Here is a 20,694-nt window from a genome sequence, read left to right as displayed (position 1 = left end):
CCATTGCTTATCGCTGAGATGTGGTGTGAATGTTTGCGGACAAAAATTCTTTGTGTAATTCTACATCTGATGACTCATATCAGCCACTTCACTCTGATATTGAGTGGCCAGTGAAGGAATGGATTACAGTTATATTGGCTTTATTTCTGTTTAGGCGTTTTACACGAAAGAGGAACACTAGATAAATTCAGAATGATAAAGTATTCTTTCTAAACTCAATTTTTTGTTAATTTTACGGTAAGAGGTCGATTACGAGAAGAGAAAATGAAGAGAAAAGTGTCACTTTAAATTTTGCTTTGAAACCTCTGAGCCAGTACATCAGTGTCATGTTCGTGACGTCAGTGTGACATTGGGGATTTCAAAGCATTTTGGTCGAGTTTAGGTTGTCGTGGCGGCGGCAGTGAAAGGTTCTTGAAACTCCCCGAGTTCAGCCTTTGACTTCTTTAGAATACAATGCAGTCGACCAATAATAATTTAACTAGGCCTGAGCAGATGTTATTAAAGTTCATTGTCAAGGTGAGCTTGTGCGGAACTTCCAGGTGACGTTGCCACACGTCTTTTGTTCTTGCGCCTTTTCTGGCTCACCAAGTCGTCTCTCATGGTATCAGTGGATTTTTTCGTATTGTTGAACTGGAATGCATTGACACAGCTGAAGGTAGGTTTCTTTTAACTGCGGAGCTGTTTAAGGCCGAGGTTGAACCGTGCCGTTGCGTTGATCAGTTTTGTGAAGCGAGGCGAGTGAATGAGTGGTGAGAGAGAGAGAGAAGAGCAAAGGCGCAGTTGGCTGGGGGCCGAGCCAAGGAAAGAGAGACGGCGGCGTAGAGGTGGCGCGATGCTTTCCAGGGAGAGATAGCGGGGGGGGAGGGGGTCTACCGAGCAGTGTAAAAGCGTGCACTGTCGGCGCCGAGCATTCCGACGTTTGGCGACGAGTATGGCAAGGACGAAGAAGCAACTGTCTCCGGAAAAAGAAGCAGCGCGGCAGGAAGGACGACAGGAAGCTGCTCGAGCATGAAACAGAGGAGCTGGTGGCTTCAACTACCACCACCCCATACTGTAAAGCTAAAGACAAGTTAAAGCTAAGTAAAAGCCAAGTTAAAAGCTAAGAGTCGAGTTAAAGCTAAGTAAAAGCCAAGTTGAAGCCACCAGCTCCGCTGTTTCATCAGTCTTCACGACGTTAAGTCAGTGAAGCTGGGGTGAATTTTTTTAAATGTCCAGCAGTAGACCATACTATACCTAGAAATGTTTCTTCCCAAACTGCCTGCTTTGGCGACAGATAAAGTGCATGTTAAAAAAATGAGTAAATAGTCGTAGAGGCGAACCATGGTGCAACTATTAGAGATGTAGCCTGTTTTAAACTTATTGCTACTTATTGCTGTTTGTGGAGTATCGGAACACCAGAGACACAAATGTTATCACCAGTGCTGGTAGCACCATCTTGTGCTGCTGACATCAACTAGAGTACTCAAAACTATATGTAAAACCTCATTCATTCGGATTTCACGGGACTGAAAATTAAGTCCAAATTAACTGAATGTCGAATTATCCATGGTATCAAACAACAGTTAACAAATCCATATGACGTCAACACGCTTTTATTTACTGAATGAATCGTCAAATCCTGTTTCTATTTTGCAAAAAGCAGTGTAGAAGCTACAATTCTCGTCATCTCACGACTGATTAGAAGTCACAGCGGTGAAGGCCTTGCAACTTCCTTCACAGTGTGGCCGCGGCGTGCGTCTTCATCCGAGACATGCTTTTCACTACTGCGTGCACATCCCGATTATTTTTTTGCCAGTTGCCAACAGACAGTCTGTCGATAACAATGTTGCTGGTGCTCTTTATCCTTGACAGCTTCCGCCGTGTTTGCGAGATTGCGTGCGCAGCCGCTGCTCTGAGTCAAAACGAAACTACTGTTTGCTGCAATCAGTGTGGATGAAACCACAGTCACTATCCACATGATCATGGACAGCGACCACACAGTTCTGCAGGCACGCTGCTGACGTGTGTCCAGAAACAAAGTGAAACTACTGTTAGCTGCATTGGCTGCGGACAAAACCGCAGCCGCTGTTGGCACAATCATAGACGCCGGCCACGCATTTCTGAAGGCACGCGGTCAACATGGTGTTATGCGCTGTGGTAAACGCTAGAATAAAGGGCATAAAGGCACAAATATGCACAAAGTAATCCGGCATTTCTGTTGTTCGTGTACGATTTCTGCTGATAAGTATGGCGACGCAGACTCTGCTGCTTTGTTTGCGTTGGGCGATAGCGCTGCATTTGCTCTTTTCCATCGCATATTTGCGGAGCTCCGGGCTCACCAAGTTGCAAGAGTTGTTCAAGTTAACCGGTGCGCGGGCAAATAGGTCCGAATTAACGAGAGTTAGATTTTATTAAATAATGCATACAGTCTGCAGGAATCGGAGGACGAGTCTGAATTATCCGATTTTCCGAATTAATGAGGTTTTACATTAACACCTTCTGACAATGCTTGCCTTCTGATGCCTGCCAGATTTATGTAGAAGTGAGCATATTCCACTGGGTCACATAGTGAGGGCAGTCGCAAAACACATGTTGCAGCGTCTCAGGCACTTGACAGTGTTCTCAGTTCAGGTGCTCTGCACGGTTGATGTGATGGGTGTAGCACCAGAGTGAAACATACTTGCTTGGATTCACTTGACTTCAGCTGGTAGGTGAAGAGTCCTGTCTGCCCATTTCCCGCAAAGGCCTGTACCGATGCACACAGAATGTCCAACAGTAGTGGTGGGCTTGTCGCTGACTATCTCCATTACTAAAGTATTATTGCGCAACAAAAGGACATGTACTTGGTATGTGTGTTCTTCTCTGCCGGACATGTCGTTTTGTTGCGCAATAATACTTTAGTAATGGACTACCAACTTGCCCAGAATGCTGCTCTCACTATCTCCATCATCACATTTTTCTTCCTCTCTCAAACTTTTTTACAAGAAGGCTTCACAATTATAGTGTGTGTAGATTCTTCTTTTGCATGCAGTTACCTCTTTGGCACCTTTTTTCATTAACCAACCTTTCGGGGCAGCAAATTAAGGAGTAACTAAAATCACTACAGGAGTTTTGCATGTTAGGCATAATAGAGGGAGCCATACTTCTTCCTTCCCCTTCCCCCCTCTTTAAATGGGCCATGGCCACCCTTTTAAAGCATTAACAGGCAGCACTTCAACGAGAAATGGTGCAAGAATAGTAACTGAATTTTAGGGCTCTAACTATGCCCCCCAAAGCTTTGCTTGCAGGCAGTCCCAGGTTTGACGGGTGTAGTGCAAGCTGTTGCGTCCAGTGGTAACTAAGAAATAGTTCTACATGCTCAGTTTGTCAAAAACCCCCGCTAGCAGCTCCAAACTATGTGATGAGCCAGGTTTGTCAAATCCAAAAAGCCAATAGGGCAGTTTTGGCTGGGAACGGAATTGGAGCTCATCAAAGAGGTCTGATCTGATCTGTGCTTGAACACTTGAAGCCCGTGTTTTGAAAGAGTGCATTTATCCCGGCTTCTGGTGTCTGCTGGGAAAACAACAGGAGGACCCCAACGAGTGCCTGGACAGGATGGCTTCCCTGCTGCGCGTCTACGGCACGGTGGTGCACAGCCTCGGAGACCAGGCAGTCCAGGTTGTGACCTGGGAACTGCTCAGCGAGGTGAGATGAGCTGATTGGTCGGCGGGACGGGGAAGAGCCATTTCGGAAAGGAGTAGGAGATGAAGAGTTGTTGAATGTACAGCGTGTATGACAGTGCCATTGGTCGCAGCATTAACAAGTGCACATTTCCTTTTTCACGGTGCACAGTTTCACGGCACTAGAATAATTTCTCAACCAGGAGGCAAAAGAAAATAATTTGAATCATTGCGGAGGCGTGCTCATGTGTTCTTGTGCCGTGGATTACTGGGTACATTCTTGTTGGGTTTGTGTATTGGCACATTGTAGTGACACTGGAGAATGAAATGCTACCAAAAGTGCGAATTAAGAATCGAACATTTTATTGGGCAAACGTGTGCCAGGAAGAGCAGGCAACATTTGAATCTCAACAGTAGAGGCAAGCACAGTCATCGGTCATATCTCATCCCAGGGACCAAGTGCGTTCACTATTTATACATGTCTCGTCGTGCATAGCAGATTATTTGCTGATGCTTGCATATATTTGAGAATGTTCGTGCATTCTCATATTTCGAAAAATATTCGAGAAGAATTTTTCGTGATGCATGCGCAATCTGATAAGACACGCCTTTTTCGCAGTAAAATTGGCAAGAACGTTCAAGAAATTTTGTATACTGTAGGCACGTTTTGCACCGAGTGATAACTTAATAACAGTGACAATCTGCCATAAACGAACACAGGCAGTAAGAAGAAGAATGATGCATGAGAATATATTTAGGACTGTATAAGTCTAGGTGTAGAGTGAAAGACAACAAAATTATTTTTGATTGTTTAGCATGTGCCATGGTAGTGATCTCAAAAAAAAAAAAAAGTTCAGGTGGTGTCAGTGAAGCGCACATACTCCGCAGTGCTGAGGTTGTCGGTGCAGCATCTTGCACATGGTTTTTGATTGAGCACCAAGATGCGGCCTGTCTCATTCACTTGGCCTAATCGCTCAGTGAGAGCTTTCATTCTACTGTTTTAGTGTACATCATAAACAATATTTGCACCATCTGGCAGTGTGGTAGTTGCAATAGTCCCGACAAGAGGCAGAAAATGCATCACTATAGTTAACATAAGTACCATATGCAGTTCCAGCTAGCAAAAATATTGAGTTTAGGACACCTTTTGACCTCCCCTGAAAAGCCTACTGTGTTGGCAGCACATCACACCACCGAGCATTGTCTTGCAAGGCACCGTGCAGCACCACTGCGCCATGACTGCACCAGGCCACAGTTGAGGACTGTGGTGCACAGGTGCAATTTTGCACCAAGGAATCTGGGGCTGTGCTTGCAGAACACTGTGAGCTCGTGCAAAACGTGCACTGAATAACATGAATTGAGCAGAGTTATCATTTCTTGACGTCACTGATCCTCGGTTACGCAGATCCCAGAGTTTGAGTGTTACTAAACTTATCACGAAGTGCGCCCATATGTACAAGTGTTTTCAGCTTCACATTTATTATTTCATGATGTCTGTGTGCTTGTGGTTATTATAATTTCTTTTTAAGGTGTCTTGTACGTCTCTCTGTACTCACATGCTGTAACCATCGCTTTGCAGACGGGCACAGCACTCTCAAGCAGTCCTTAGCTCATTCTTTTGTTGGGTCTCCAATGTTGTGTATGCGATGTTGAAGTAAGCATTTGCTTTGGTTGCAGAAAGATCTGATGGCCATAAAACCATGGGGCTGACAAGTGTGTAGCTTGCCATTGCACTTCAGTTAAATGTGAGGTGTCCTTGGGTTTTCTTGCTTTTCAGAACCTCCATGGAATGGCCAACTGTGTCCTGCAGGCAACCGAGTTTGCACCCAGGAACTCTCTTCTCGTCTCAGGTAAGCTGCCTTGTCTGCTGTGGTTGCTGCCAGGGCCATTTTTTTTTTTCCTTTTGCACTGTCGCCAACCTTGTGTGACTAAAGTTACCGTACAGTCTGTTCTGAAAGGCAAAAGATTTTGAGTTCTTTCTTGGAACTTGTGCAAAAGGCATGGAGCTTTCAGCAGAAGGTTAGGTTAGGTGAGTACAGGACTGGCTTCAATTCTGCAGTCACGTGCCGCTAAATAAACGGTGTTAATTAGGTAAATGATAATAAGAATCATTGGCAATTATGATGAAAGTTTTAATGTACGCCGCTACTAGTGAAGCTTAGCTGTTGAAAATTGTCATTTTATTTGGAATCCCTCATCTCCAAAAATCGGGACAGCCATTGCAGAAACACATGATATGATGCTGGTGTATTTCTTTGCATGAGCAACCATTGAGAAATGAATATTTCATTATCTCTCTTATTTGGCATCATTCGGCCTATCTGAACATGCAGGATTCTAGAATATGTTGGGAAATTCTAACCTCGGCTTCTCTGTCGCTGGTAACCGACAGACATGGGGTTCTACACTGGGTGGGTTCCTTGCTGCATTTTCCCTATGCCTAACCCTCTTCCTGGCGTGTTTGCACAGCCAACCAGACGGTGGTGCTGCTGTGCAACCTGACGGGTCAGTGTCCCTCGTCCCTGGTGGACCTGCTGCACCTGCAGGCGCAGCTGGTGCTCTCCGAGGCACACACCCTGTCCCTGCTGCGCCTGCTTGGATCCCTCGTGCAGCACCTGGGTGCACAGGTCAGGGTTCATTGCTCACTGTCCACACGAACACCACCTGGAACTAGGGAAGGCCTCCTCACATCCTCTCATTAACGGCTCTTACGTATTCATAGCGAGATCAGACGTGCGTGCACAGAGAAGTGTAATCACACAACAGGCATTGACTTCCAGTAGACATTTATCGATTGGAATATAATGTATTTACAGGCACAGGCAATGAAGTAGAAAAAAATTAAAAAAAAGTAAAGTGGTTGCAGGAAACAACAGTTCACTCATTGTTCAAGACACTTCTTCAAAAAAAAGAAAAGACATCACCTCCTTTACCAGTAATAATAGTTCAGGTTTTCTGATACACTGATCACCTGCAGCATGCTTAGTGCTTATCTTGAGCACTGCCTGTGTTCTTTGCAGATTCCACTGCCGCTGGTATCGCTGGCCTTCGAGAGCCGCTGGCGTCGCAGCCCCCGGGCGCGGGTGCAGGCGCAGCTGCTGTCGGTGCAGCACGCCATGCTGAAGCTGAAGAGCGTGGCCATTGTGGAGGAGGCCTACCGATGCCTGGTGCAGAGCCTGGACGCGACGAGCATGGCGGCTACGGCCCTGGCGCCCCTGTGCTCCCTCAGCCAGGTGGCCAACGCCCGGCACTCCATCATCGGGGTGAGGAACATCGGCCTCTCGAGAATGTGCGACTCGCACCGCATGCGTTCCTTGGAACAGGGAGACCCCTAATGCAGTACAGTAGCAGAGAAACTTGCCTTTTCTGGTACAGTGCAGTACAGTCGAGCCTCTTATATAACGAAGTTGCATTAGACACGAAGATGTTTTTATATCTAATGTTTGTTATAAACATACATGCGCATGGATCCTGGGGAGATGGTCGAATGTCCTGACCCATCCCCCTTAAAATTTGTGTGTGCAACTCGAGCATATGGCAAGCGAAAGACTCGAGAAGTCCTTCTTCCCAGCTGTTACCATTATTTTGCTCTGGAGAGACAAGAAAAGTGTACCGATTATCGAAGAGAACACGCCAACACATAAAAAACTAGCCGTAATGAAAGCTGGCACGAATGTCAGGACTCTGCTCTCAGTGCCAACTTACAAGGCACAAAAATTAAAGGGGGGGGCAGGGGAAGGCAGACGTGGCACACCTTGCTGCAGACACAGCGCACCCACGACGTAGTGTGCTGTTGCATGTGCAAATAGTCATTTTTGAGACTGCATCGAGTAGTGCTAGAAGTGGTTCAAATTGAATCAAATGATGAACAGCCGTTTTCGCTGTTACTATAACATGGTGTTCACACCCTAGTATTAATAATGTTAGCAAGCTTCTGCCATTACATTGCATGTTACGAAGCCTTGCTTGTTAAAAGCAAAAATGAACCATTAGGAACAGGGCTGTAGTTTGTTCACATACCCATAACTTAGTGGTTTAGCCGGTAAAGTCTCGCTCCCTGAGTGACTTAGCCAGCTGCACTACAGTGAAATCTCGATATAACAAACTTCAGGGGACTACAGCGAATTGTTCGTTATTTTGAAAGCTCCAAAACTAACCATTTCAGCCATCAACCCATCAGTTTATCAGTTGTCACCGTATGAGCTATCCACGAAAACGTTGCGGTTGACTCTCCGCGCGCGATGTTGCTATATTCCATAGATTCCATCGCCATGCACCACTGGCAGCACCGTATTTAGAGTGGTGCGCGCAAAAGAGTTTTTTAAGGTGGTGTTTGTAGTAACGACATTTCACTGTATGCAACTTCGCATGATTTATGCCAACTATGGCTGTGGGGATTAAATTTATAATGTTTTTACTTTGATTTTGTTTGATTAAGCAACGTTAACAATTCGAAAACTACGATTCTGAAATATCCTAATAATATTTTTTGAATATTGATATTGACAAATAGTGACTGTTCAATTAGAAGACCGCATTGATTAGGAGGACATTCGATTCATTATTTGAAAGCTTTAGGATATTTGCATGATCCTACACAGCAGCATAGTGCCATAGCTGCTAAGCCATTGTGACAGCTGTGGGAGGGACTTGTGAAAGAAATGCAGATGCTGATGTCTACAACAGACCAGCAAAGGGTCTCCTGTCGATTTTGATGGCCTGTTGTTGGCTTGTTGGGCCAATATACGGCATGCGAACTATACTAAATTACCAATGCGCTTCACATCACAATCTATATGCAACCGTGTGGTGGTGTGCTCACATGGGATCAGCATGTTGGCTTGCAGGCTGCTGGCCAGCCAAGCCATGCTGTTGTACTATAAATGCACATAGATTCACGAATGTGCATGTGGCGTTTCAAGTTGCTCTTGCTGAGTATTTGACATTTTTGCTGTCGAAATACATATTGTGAGCTGCGAGGGAACAGGTATTCGCTTTGCTGTTACCGATGTTGTCTGAGATGACTGCACGTTCGTTTTTGTTCTTAACAGTAAAATACTCATTGTAGTAAAACATGTCTGAACTAATTTTAGATATTGGTATACTGTATGCAATAATTTATGTCGCTGTTTATTAAATTGAGCCTCATCTGTACTGTTCAGAATCACTGCGATTTCAGTCGGCCATTTTACACAGTCTGGAATATGGCTTAACTTGGTTCGCTTTTGTACTGGGCGCAAATTTCATTTTCAAAGCAGATTCAGTTAAGTGAAACCATTGCAAGCACAAGCTGCAGTCCTAGTAAAGTATCCTTCTTCATCCCTTCTGGAAGTTCGCATGGAGTTACTGAACATGTGTTTGTCCATACCAGACCATTGACCTCAGCTTGTGATTGCTTCTTCCCCCCCTCCCAGATGTGGGCCCTGAAGCCGGCCTTCTTCGACCTCCTGCTCGAGTACCTGACACCCATCAGTGACGGCTGGCACGGGTCGCCCAGCACCCAGTATGCCATGCTGTACCTGCTGCACTCGCATAGCCAGAGGTAATGTCTTCCTTGCACACTGCAAAGCTCTAGACCTTTCTTCACACCCTGTTCCGGCTTTGCTGTTCTCATTTGGTGTCTGTGTTCACACTCGTTGCGAATTTCGAGCTGCACTCATGGCATGGGTTACCAAAAGGTGTCTCGTCCCAGAAGACAGCTCCATTAACATCATACTCATAGTTACTTCCATGGGAGACCAACACGTGATAACGCCAGTGAAAGCTTAGGGGAAGTTCATTGTATTGTTCACTTGAAATGTAGAAATAATGCAAAAAAAGAAAATGAAAGTGGACAACTTCCTACACATGAGAACCGCATCCAAATCTGCATAATGTGTGCGATGCACTTACCAATTGAGCTACAGTGGTTGCTATCCTCCTGTCCACTCTCTTTTGTATTTATGCATCTGTGTACCAGATCTAGCCTTACGTGTGTTAGCCAGTGCTGCTGTGGTTGTGGATGTAGAACATCCTTTCAACCACAGGTGTCATGTAGTGCGTGAGCTTAGGAGTAGGCAAACTGGCCATTGAAACCTTGCATGCTACCAGAAGGCATCATTGCTGCCACAGCCAAGGCATCTCTCTGTGCATTGAGTGATAGGAACGAGGAGGTCCAAGAGCCCCTCAGTTCCCCTTATTCTTCTCGTACTTTGTGTAACGTCACAAAGGGTTTGTGAGTGCCTGCTTTGCACCTCGCATGAAACTGAATTTCCTGACCTTTGTGTGTGTAGGCACGGCCACTTCATATCATCCAGCACTCTTCTGATCCATGGTGATGACCTGGGTGTGCCACGGAGCGTGTACCTCTCACGAATACTCACCCTCCTGGCCAGTGTTCTCACATCGACCACTGTGCCTGACGATGTCAGGTAAGTGTCTGCCATGCCATTGTTCTCAGCTCCTTGTTCGAGGACTTGCTCTATGAAGCAGCAACCAAGTCTGTCTTGAATGCCTGTCACGTGGACAGAATCAGTGTCACTTTGAGCTAGTGCACTTTGCTTTGCTTTGCTTTGCAACAATACTGCATAGAGTATTCCTTCCTCGTTTCCCGTTCGCAATGCTTTCCCTAGTGTGGTGTTGGGTCACTGGCGTACACTGCAGTTCCACTGTGTGCTCCCTCATTGATGAAGTTTGGCTAAGAAAATTGTTCTTGCATTCTCTCCACTCTGTTTCTTATCAACCGCTCACAGGATATGCTCTTAAAGGCCCGATATCAAGAGCGAGCGCTCTAAACTATCGTATTTATTCAAATATAAGGCGATGCTTTTTTCCCAAAATTCTTAGCCTCAAATTCGGCCCCCCACCTTATACGCGAATTTTGCCTTTAAGTGTAGCTTCACGGCATTGCAAATTTCTCCTTGCAGTGTGGTTTTACGGCAGCGCACGCCGCTATGCCGTGTAGCCACACCTAAAAGCAAAATTTACAGATAACTCGCACTCTGCGTAGTGGAGCTCCTTCTCCCTCTATTTCAAGGTTGCCATTTTGTGTTCTTGCTGTGTTAGTAATTCAGCATTTCAAGCAATCCCTGCCAAGTCTAAATAATCTGTCAGCTACTCTATGTGGCCTTATATTAGTGTGCATAACTTAAGCTTTCTTTCTTGGGTTCCCGAACTCCGCCCTCACATCATGACCACCTTATAATCGAATAAATACGGTAGTTCAAGACGATAGACATGATTTCAGAAATTTTAATGGAATTGAAAATTATCATTAAAAAATATTATATTACTGTTAATTTACTAAGGTGTCCAAACTTGAGCGCTTCTTGTGGATCTTTAGTGCTGACGAGAGCAAAGATATTTCCTTAAAATATCAATGACTTTTTTGCCAACAGGCTGACCAAATCTGGAAGCAGTGGTCTTTAGATGCAGAGAAGAAAAAATATATATATTGAATTTGGCCAATATTGTGCAGGGTTCCATTTTCGCATTTTTTTCCCCTCCAAATCATAGTGGTGATACTCCGTAGTAATTATAACCAATGCTATTGACTTAGTGTCAATAAATATTTTAGAGCTGTCGCCACAGCACTTGTTTTTTGGGAGCTATAAGCAAAATGCAGGTTCGGCAAAATATGCAAACAAGTGCTTCTGACTGACCAGGCGCTTTTAAATTCTTTTCCCCGAAGACAATTTGGTTTTTGACGTATTTTTGAAGCAAGAGTAAGGTTCAGTTTCTTTGTCCTTGGCACTCGGGCAGCAAAGTAAAATTTAGATTAAAATTAAAGGTGGTCCCCGGACATGCCCGGCCAAACTTATCTGAACACACCCTGCATAAGATAGAGATTTACTGCATGCATCGATTGTACTTTCATCTCTCTGTAGCAACAGCATGCAGGCATATGTGCGTGCAGCAGCGCATAACTCAAGCTTTTCTTGCAGCTTGTGGAATAAATGCACCAATTTTCTTGCGAGTTCAACGTATTTAGACATTCAAGCGGCTCCTGCCAAGTGGCCTACTGTCAGCGACACTACTGCATGCCGTACCATGCAGATTATCGATCACAATATCTGGAGGGGCTGTAATTTTAACTCCGTTTTATTCTATTAATTTTCTGCTTCCCTTGGAGTTTGAATTAATGAATTCCCGCTGTATTTATTTGTCTTTTCCTCCTCCGCGTATGTCGCAAGCAGGCGCCTGTGCCAGCACTGGTCCCTGCAGCTGGTCGAGTGCCTGCAACTCCACATGCCCCACCTGGCACACTCGACCGAGTTCCTCGGCCTCATCGATGCTACCATCGACTGCGGTGGGTGCCCTTTCCCTCTCTGTGGGTAACCTGATTAAATACCGTATCAACTCCATCGCAACGGGCACTCGATTGTAGCCTGATTTTTCACAGCTACAAATGGAAAGTGCAGTGCCCTTGAGTTTAATGTGCTCCCCTATTTTTGTACTTCAAGAAATGCAAAATGCGATACTCTTGATTGTGCCCTCACCATGTCTTAATGGTAAGAGAGAGAGGCAGCGATTTGGATTGCATTGGATGACAATGATTTTTAGCAGCCATGACAAAGTTCCAGCGGCAGCAGTATGGAAAAGCATGACCTTTGAGGTCAGTTTTCATTGCTCTGAGGTTACTGGAGGTGACATCAGCTGCAGGTGGTGTCCGGTGATGACAAACTTCTGGCACTCGCAGAAGCTTTTGTTCATCTGCAGTACAGCAAAGCACGGCCTTCAAGATAAGAAGGTGGGGTTCAAGATAGGGGGAGTAGGATTTGGACGCCTCCTAATTGGACGCCCCCTATTGTATGGATCAGAGAGCAAACGGGGATAGCCGATATTCTGATTGACATTAAGAGAAGAAAATGGAGCTGGGCAGGCCATGTAATGTGTAGGATGGATAACCGGTGGACCATTAGAATCACAGAATGGATACCAAGAAAAGGGAAGCGCAGTCGCGGACGGCAGCAAAACTAGGTGGGGTGATGAAATAATGAAATTTGCAGGCGCAGGTTGGAATCGGCTAGCGCAAGACAGGGGTAATTGGAGATCGCAGGGAGAGGCCTTCGTCCCACAGTGGACATAAATACAGGCTGATGATGATGATTGTAGTTTTAGTTTTATTCTTGTTTTTAGCATGTTTTTCATATTTTACTGAATTTTTCCTGAGATAATTGCGTGTTAGAATGGAGTAAGTATGGGGGTTGGCAGCGGCCTCCGTGCCTCAGTTTCTTTAATGGTCAATGGTCATGAATCTCATGAATCTCATCTCTTGTATGTTTCTTCTTATTTTTAAAAATTTTTTTCCTTTTTGCAGGCTACACCAATGACACAGAGGCAACCTTGAGGGCTTGCCAAATCCTTCAGCGGGTTGTCGACACCGTCAGCACCCTGCTTCCCAGAGAGATTCTCCAGAGGTGGGCAGGCATTGCATGGCGGCAGTAGCCAATTGTGAAAGCCACTCACTCAAAGATGGCATTAATTGTTGCTCCCATGTATTGCTGCATATAAGTCAACTTCAAATATTAGTCAGTCCATGGAGATGGGGAGAAAGAAAGAAAGGCATTCGGAAATGCATTTCTGCCTTCACCGCTACTTTGCGCAGGAAATGCCAGGCTTTCTCGCTCCCAATGTCAATATTGTCTCATTGCTGCCGGTGTTTATCAAAAGCTGGCCAGCTGACGAGTTTCCAAACCAGGGCACAAACATGTTGTAGATCACGTAGGCTAGTTGCCTTCGCCGCGCATTGTTTGTTTACGCACTGAGGCACAGTGTTTCAAGTGGCATACTTCTCGTGCCTGGTTGCTGTTTTCCTATGCACTGAAGCTTCTCGCCATTGTGAAATTGTTTTCTTCTTGCCTTAAAGAACGATATCGCCTTTTGTTTGAGTGAAGGTGTGCTTGCGGAGGTAGTTCGATTGCTTGAAGCACCTAAGGCACTTCCACATCACAGACCTTGCGCGAGTCATGTGTGCAAAATGGTGCCCTTAGGTCTTTGGCTCCATGCGATTAGTAAGAGGCTCCCGAGTCGATGTTGAAGTCAATGTTGAAGCTTGAATTGCAGCTCAATGGACTTTGAAGCTTCAATTGTAGCTCAATGGACTTTAATGCATCAATTTCATGCGGAGTTTCAGTATGCCACCTGCCGCCGCAAATCATCTCAGTAGCAGTAATCATTTAGTGGGCTTAAGGGCTACTATGGTGCGTAGTGTTTGTACAAGATTGTACTTTAAGGACTGTGGGGTGGTGACAAGGACCGCAAGCGCAGGGCTCGTGCTAGTTGTAGAGGATCTGAAAGATGTTGCCAGGGGTCGCAGGAATACGTGGGAGCTGATGCGTCGGCGGAGGACGAATAGTGAATGGATGGATGGATGGAAAAACTTTATTATGAGGAGGAATAGTGAATGAACGAGTATTTTAAGGGGGGACATGTGCGCACACTTCCATCCTGACAGCACAATATTAAACCTGCTAAGCCGTCAAGATTAAAGACCGTGAGATAGGAAAAGCTTCTATCGAAGTAGTGGGGATGAAGAGAGCTCCCGAACTTCCCCCTAAATTGACTGGAAAAATCCACAAATGGAATTGTCGTGGGCATTCCCCTCAATGTTGCCTTGAAGACAAGTACAGTGGGAAAGCTACGAGGACTACTGTCGTCGTGGTGCTGGCAGGACCATTCTGCACTTGCTCTGAATGTGATGAAATCAGTCTGCAGCCTCTGTAGTCTCTATAGAATCCCTGTATAGAGGGGTCAGCGCCCCTAATTTGGGATTCTCGTTCTGAAAAAATGAAAATCTTCCATGCCGCACCATAGGGTATTTATGGGCTCTCATTCTCCTTGCGCGGTGTTCTTTATGAATTGATGATTTCGTGTGCAGATGCTACAACCTGTGTGTGGTGAAGGCTGGCAGCGCTGTCCCAAGCGAAAGGTCAAAGTTCATTGCCCTCATGACCCTGCTGCCCGTTGACCTCCTCACAAGGTTTGTTGCTCTCCTCACAAGTTCTGCCGGTAGTGCTATGAGGGTGGGTAGTTGTTGGCTTTCGTTCTGAACCTGCAATGTTTTCCCTAATCGCAAAGGAGTTCTGTGCGTTGTGCACTTACTATTTGCAGTTCCTATGTTTTCTGGCCAATTGTACACCCGTCCTCACGTGTCGGGTCAATTTCATCTGAAAATAACATATGCCATGCCTGTAGCTTACCAGACACTGCTGCAACATCTTGGCATTGCTAGCATAATAGTTCATTATTGTTAAATGTACTCGTATTTACTCGAATCTAACGCGCACTTTTTTTCCGATAAAACAGGTCCAAAAATTGCATGCGCCTTAGAATCGAGTACAACCCTAAATCTGCGTTACCATATAGCCGTCGGAATTTCAAAATGGCCGCCTCGCACGCGCGTTGAGCCTAGCTACACTCTAGCCTAGCTGCCGTAGCTTCCTCCATGTGCTGCACTACACGTGCTTAGGCATTAGTCTACCATCTGTCTTCCCGTTTTCTGTGTCTGCTCTATCAGGATGAAGTGCCGAGTTCATCATGATGCTGCATTTATAAAAGGAAAGTGATCATGTGTTCGGAGACAGACGGAAATCGGGCTGCATCACAGACGTTCGGAGGATCCGAAACTTGCGTTCGGGACTGGCGCAAACAGAAGGAGAGGATTTTCGCCAGCAAAGCAACATGGAAGGGTTTCAGTGGACTCGAAGCAGGACATATTCTGCGACGATCCACTTTGGCGATACGATCGCCTTGTCACTATCGTGAAAGCGATCTGCGACGGGGAAAGTCTGCCGCGCGCTGTGTTTTCGCCGCTTATAGGTCGCGTTGAAGCGAGAGGCATGCTAGCACGAAGGTCAATTCGCTCGCCGCGCTTCGTCAGTCCAGCGTTTTGACAGCGAGTTTCCGCGGTCAACAAGGGAGATGTGTTCATGTTTCCTTGTGTGCAGCATGACACCGTGCTTGTTAATTTATTTAGTAAGCTGAATGTTTGCAAGTTTATACGGCCGATAAAACTGCTATTCTTACTTAGTATAGCAGTCTACTAATTCGTATCGTATCGCAATCGATGCTTCGCCTTTAAGGCGAAACTGCGACATTTTTTATTCATCTCAACTTTAGTTCATCGGGTGTAAATCGTTGTTTTCCAAACGAGAGAAATTGGTATTTCTGTATGAAAGCATGAGGGTGCATGGTAGTGTAAACGATTTTTTTTTTTTTTTTGGTCACAGGAAAATGGGTGTGCGTAACAATCGAGGGCGCGTTAGAATCGAGTAAATACGGTACCCTATTTTCACGACCACAAAAATAGATGTAATTATGCAAAGTTGGGTGTTGAAGTTCTTGAATAAATAACTAATGTAATTGCATTTTTGTAATGTACCCGTAATAGCAAATCTACTGGGGCATTTTTGGAATGTATTCAGATAAGAATATAGTTAAAGCACTAATGAAAATTTCGTTAAGGTGTGGCTATGAAATGACAATGATCTATTGCACAGCAAAAATTTTGCACCCTTCATTCATCAAAAATTCATGCTAGTTGAAAAAATAAAAGTAATTTCATTTGACAGAGGGACAAAGAAATGGTGGCGAGTTCATTTTATTGACTATTGCCATCAAAACAGGAGTCAGTTGCTCTTCCTGTTTTGTAAGTAGAAATGCTGCAGACATGTCCTAGGCTTGGATAATGTAACGATTATATATCAGTGTCATTCATTTTTGCTAGGCTAGTGCGAATATTCCATATTTTTTGTTTTTGAAATGAATGAATAAACATATTTTTCCGTGTGTAAGCTGCACCCCCAATTACAACACCCTGGAAAGAAAAAAAAAAGCTTGCGCGTCTAAGCCACGAAGATAACTGCATAGAGCGGCTGAATATTTGAAAAAAACAGTCTCCATTCAGGGATGGATGAATCATCTACGTCATATCTTCAGCCAGCTGCTCTTGCACCACCTCTTCGGCGACACTGATGATGGAAAACTTTGCCCTAACGGTGGCTTCACGGCAGCATGCCTTGCGCTGCCGTAAAACCACTCCTTGAAATGCAATTCACACTTCCGTGAAGCCAAACCCCACGTCAAAATTCGCATATAGCTCCCACCCCGATTTTACTGCAAAATGTTTGTACAAAAGCTTTTGCAGTTTGTTTACTGCAAAAGCTCGCATGTACACAGAAAGCGTCAAGCTGAATTTGCACAACACAGCATAGACTGCCAGCATCTCGCAGTTCGTGTCGCACTGATGCATGATGGGCAAACACGAAATGCTACCGCGGCCTTAACCTCCACAGCATTTTATGTAGACTGAACACAACAATGAGCAAGAGCCTATAAAAAACTTTTTCATTGCTGCTGGAGTTGTAAGAAACGTTGAACTTTCATTTTGCACGAAAATATCTCGATAATGGCAGTTTGAAAATGAACTGACACGAGATATTTCCCCGTTTCCTATTTGCCGAGCCGTGCTGCGCATGCACGAGGATCAGTGACGTCACACAGCGCACAGCTAGCGAGCCGGGCGTTTGCCTAGCGTTTGCACTGGGCGTTTGCCAGTGTGGTATAGCCATGGAGAAGGAGAGCGAAATTGCTGCTCAGCGGCGCAGACGAGCGGAGAAGCTTAACTCATCGAATCCCGAAGTAGTTGCCTGGCAATTAGCGGTTGAGCGTAGGAAGAATGAACAGAAGTAGGCTAAACGTGCTGCAGAGACACTGGTGCAAAGAGAGGAACGTCTAGCAAAGCGGCGTCGCCAGGAGGCTGAGCGACGTGCCCGGCCATCTCAGCAGCAGCAACAACAAGACGCCGTCGATGACGTCAAGGCTCGCCGATGGACTGACTGTACGGTGAAACTTAGCGAAAGCACCAGTGCGACTCGGACTTTCGAGACGGACTTCGTAAACAATCCATTTGGATATGTGTGCGATGTGTGTAAAAGACTGTGGCACATGAAAGACTTGACGCCGTACGTAGTGCCATGCGTGAAACATTGACTTTAGCGGCGCCGCCTGAGTGGGGTGAAACCGTTGCGCGGGTTTGTACAATGTGCAAGAACTTTCTCGTTAAACCTGAAGATTCCACTCTTTAGCGTTACCAATGGGTATCGTTACCCGCCCATGCCACCAGGTCTTCCGGTTCTGAACGATGTGGCCGACTTAGCTCACACTACGTATATCCTGGCATAGCCGAGCTAAGCCACTGCTAATTTTTCATGCCAAAAGGGGTTCCCATTGAACTCTCAACTATACAAATTACAAGCAAGAGATGGCATTGGGGATGTGATTTGTGCCTACGTGTGGGATATATTGCCTTTCGTGTGAGGCATTGTTTAGTTGTACTACATAAGCAATGTCTGTTGTATCCTACAAAGTGCCGTCCCACTTTGCAGTGAGGCGCTGCTAAGTTCCCCGGAGCTGCAGGAGCAGGCGTTGCAGCGCACGGCCATCTTATCCGCTCCTGGCACCACCCTGACCGTGCAGGGCTTCCGCACAGTCATGTCTGCCTTGCTGCTACCGCCGCCTGGTGGGGGCAATATTGATGCCTGTGAGGTAGGCTAGCCACTATTGTATCCATGGTGCTGCTGGTGAGGGCACGCAGCTGTTTTGTGGATGTTTATGGGAGCTGCAATAAATATGCGGTTAGGGTGTCATCTGTTACGTTCCTCCATCCTATGGAAGGAGCTGTATTGGCCAGACTAATTGTTGCTTAAATAAAATACTGACGCCTGCTGCGATGACTTGGTGGAAATCGCGTTCTGCTGTTGCGCATAAGTTCACGTGTTCAATTGCGTGCCATGACAATCAAATTTCGTTGGAGCGAAAATGGTTGCGTACTTTTGAGATTTAGGTGCACATTAAAATGACGGTAAAGGAAAACAATAATTTGAGCTTCATTTATGAATTACCCTTGTACAATACCAAGAAGGCCACTGTTACCGCAAGAGTAGGCGTCATAAGCCATAAACAACATAAAAATGCAAGACAGCTGGCAACGCACTGTTGAAGTTTGTGCACCAGCTCACCTTGACGTCGTAGATTTTGACGGTGCCTGCTCGAGCCTAGTTAAATTCTTGTTGGTAAAGATGGACTACATTGCGGGGGGTCCAAAAAGAGCCAGATGCTGAACATGGCATGTTTCACAAACTGATTAGTGAGTTGCAACAGCCCAAGTTTGAAAAATGCACTGAAATTTGTGATGTCACACTTACGTGTCGGCGCTGGGATTTCTATGTGAAACTTAATAAAATGGAATTTTGGCCTACATTTTCTTTCTAGTAATTGACCTTCTATTGTGAAATTAACGAAAATAGTTGTGAAAGTGTTATGAGTCTGTGAAATGAATTAGTGTTTCTCTTTAGTGTCCCTTTATAAAGCTTAGTGTGTGAATTCGAGTCCTGCTCTGTCCTGTGCAGCTGCGCCTGGAGCGCCTGGCACCGGCTGGCCTGGCATCGGGTCGTCACGCAGGCGCCCTCTGGTGCTGGGCCCTGTGGGAGTGTGCGCAGACATGCGTGCAGCAGAAGCTGCGCACAGCACTGGGCAAGCCCCAGGAGACGTTCACCTCGGTCGAAGGAGCCCTCAAGGCCCTGCTGGCGGAGCCCCCACCCACGGGCATCCCTTCGCTCAAGAGGTGGGTGGTGGGTGCGGTGGTGCTTGGTCAGTGAGTTCTCTTTCAGTGGGTTCAAGCAGCCATGCTCAGCGGGCAAGAACTATGCACGTGTGTTCCAGATCGTTCACTGGGAAACACAGTAGACTGACTCCGTGACACTGTGCTACCGCTCTCATCGTAGTACGGATCTTGGCAGGCCGAACGGCAACTATGGTAATAAGTACGGTGCGATCGTGCCATGACGCATCCGCTTGACCCTCGGGCTCAAAGGCAGGGAAGTGAGAATAAAAGAATTTTACAATAGGAGTAGGGTTGAGGAGATGCAATCTGAACCTCCTGTGTTTTCCATTCTACGAAAAAATGCACAATAACATTCTCCTTGGCATTCCACTTGAACCCAAGTACAGCGGGAATGCAGCGATGATTACTGTCGTCGTGGCACCCACAGGGCTGTTGTGCGTGTGTTCTGAATGTGATGCAAGTCCTCCGTATGTCCGTGTGCGCAGGGCGCAGCTCCTTCTGGACTTCCTGGAGCAGCTGGACAAGTGCATGTACAATGCGTACGAGGGCAGCGCGGGCAGCCTGCCTGCGGCCCCCAAGGCGGTGCGCACCTTCTTCCGCACCAACCGGGCCACCTGCCTCGAGTGGCTGGCCCGGGTGCGACCCCGGGCCGTGCGTCTCGCCCTGCGTGCGGGCCGCCCTGCCGAGGCCCTGCGGCACACGGGGGCCCTGGCTGCCACTGTGCCCCAGGTGAGACGGGGCTGTGGTCCAGGCACTTGCACTCGGAGTCTACTGTATGTTCCGTTATTTCACGCTGCCCTCTGTGATGGGGCTGACTAGATCAGTGTAACACCGGGAGACTTGGCAGTGCAGCAGAACCGAGCAGTCCTGTGCGCCATTTGAACCCCGAACTGCATTTTAGTGAAGAATTTAGCCGTGCCTGTGCCAAACTTGCATAAGAACGAAATCCTCATTCCATTTATGTTACTTAGCTAGTAAAACTGAAACCAATACCTAATGTGCGCTATCATCATCACTCTGGAAGTCAACAAAGCAGCCATTGCCGTGAATATAGTCGGTGCAATTCCTTCTCAATTTAAGCTTTTTGCTCTTTTGTTGCATTCTCCGCGGTTCCACTGTACTGCTGCTGTGAGGTCTTGTGGTTTGTGCAATTTGTGCTGCAGTTCTGTATTCTCTTTACTAGTGTGTTGCAAGGAGTGTGGTAAAGGAAGATGTCTGATCAAAAAGAAGCCTACAGTAATGTCCTGTTGCACATTTTTTAGTATAGGTGTGCGCGGGGTAACTTCAAAAACACAGTCGAACTCAAAGAGGATCTGGAAATAGTTCGATACATATATAGGTAATTCAATTTATAAAATAACAAATAAATAATAATAATTTGAAGGGGATGTTACAGTTGTTCGATATATGTGGGTTCGATATATATCCAGGTTCGACTGTACTTGTAATACA

The 20,694-nt window shown here is 46.0% G+C and overlaps 1 protein-coding gene across 1 annotated transcript in view; it reads left to right on the top strand.

The window, feature by feature from the left end:
* The window catches only part of LOC119453509 (serine/threonine-protein kinase SMG1-like), a 143,147-nt gene that overhangs the window by 15,593 nt on the left and 106,860 nt on the right, over positions 1-20,694 (top strand). The window contains 12 exon segments of the mRNA XM_049668204.1: positions 3,547-3,663; positions 5,416-5,488; positions 6,108-6,265; positions 6,659-6,901; positions 9,053-9,180; positions 9,911-10,048; positions 11,813-11,925; positions 12,937-13,036; positions 14,497-14,598; positions 18,005-18,164; positions 19,028-19,242; positions 19,728-19,971. Of these exon segments, the coding sequence (XP_049524161.1) occupies positions 3,547-3,663; positions 5,416-5,488; positions 6,108-6,265; positions 6,659-6,901; positions 9,053-9,180; positions 9,911-10,048; positions 11,813-11,925; positions 12,937-13,036; positions 14,497-14,598; positions 18,005-18,164; positions 19,028-19,242; positions 19,728-19,971 (1,791 nt within the window).

Source organism: Dermacentor silvarum, chromosome 5 (assembly GCF_013339745.2).
Source record: "Dermacentor silvarum isolate Dsil-2018 chromosome 5, BIME_Dsil_1.4, whole genome shotgun sequence".
In the NCBI taxonomy this organism is placed as follows: Eukaryota; Metazoa; Arthropoda; class Arachnida; order Ixodida; family Ixodidae; genus Dermacentor; species Dermacentor silvarum.
This window is presented reverse-complemented; position numbering and strand designations above follow the sequence as displayed.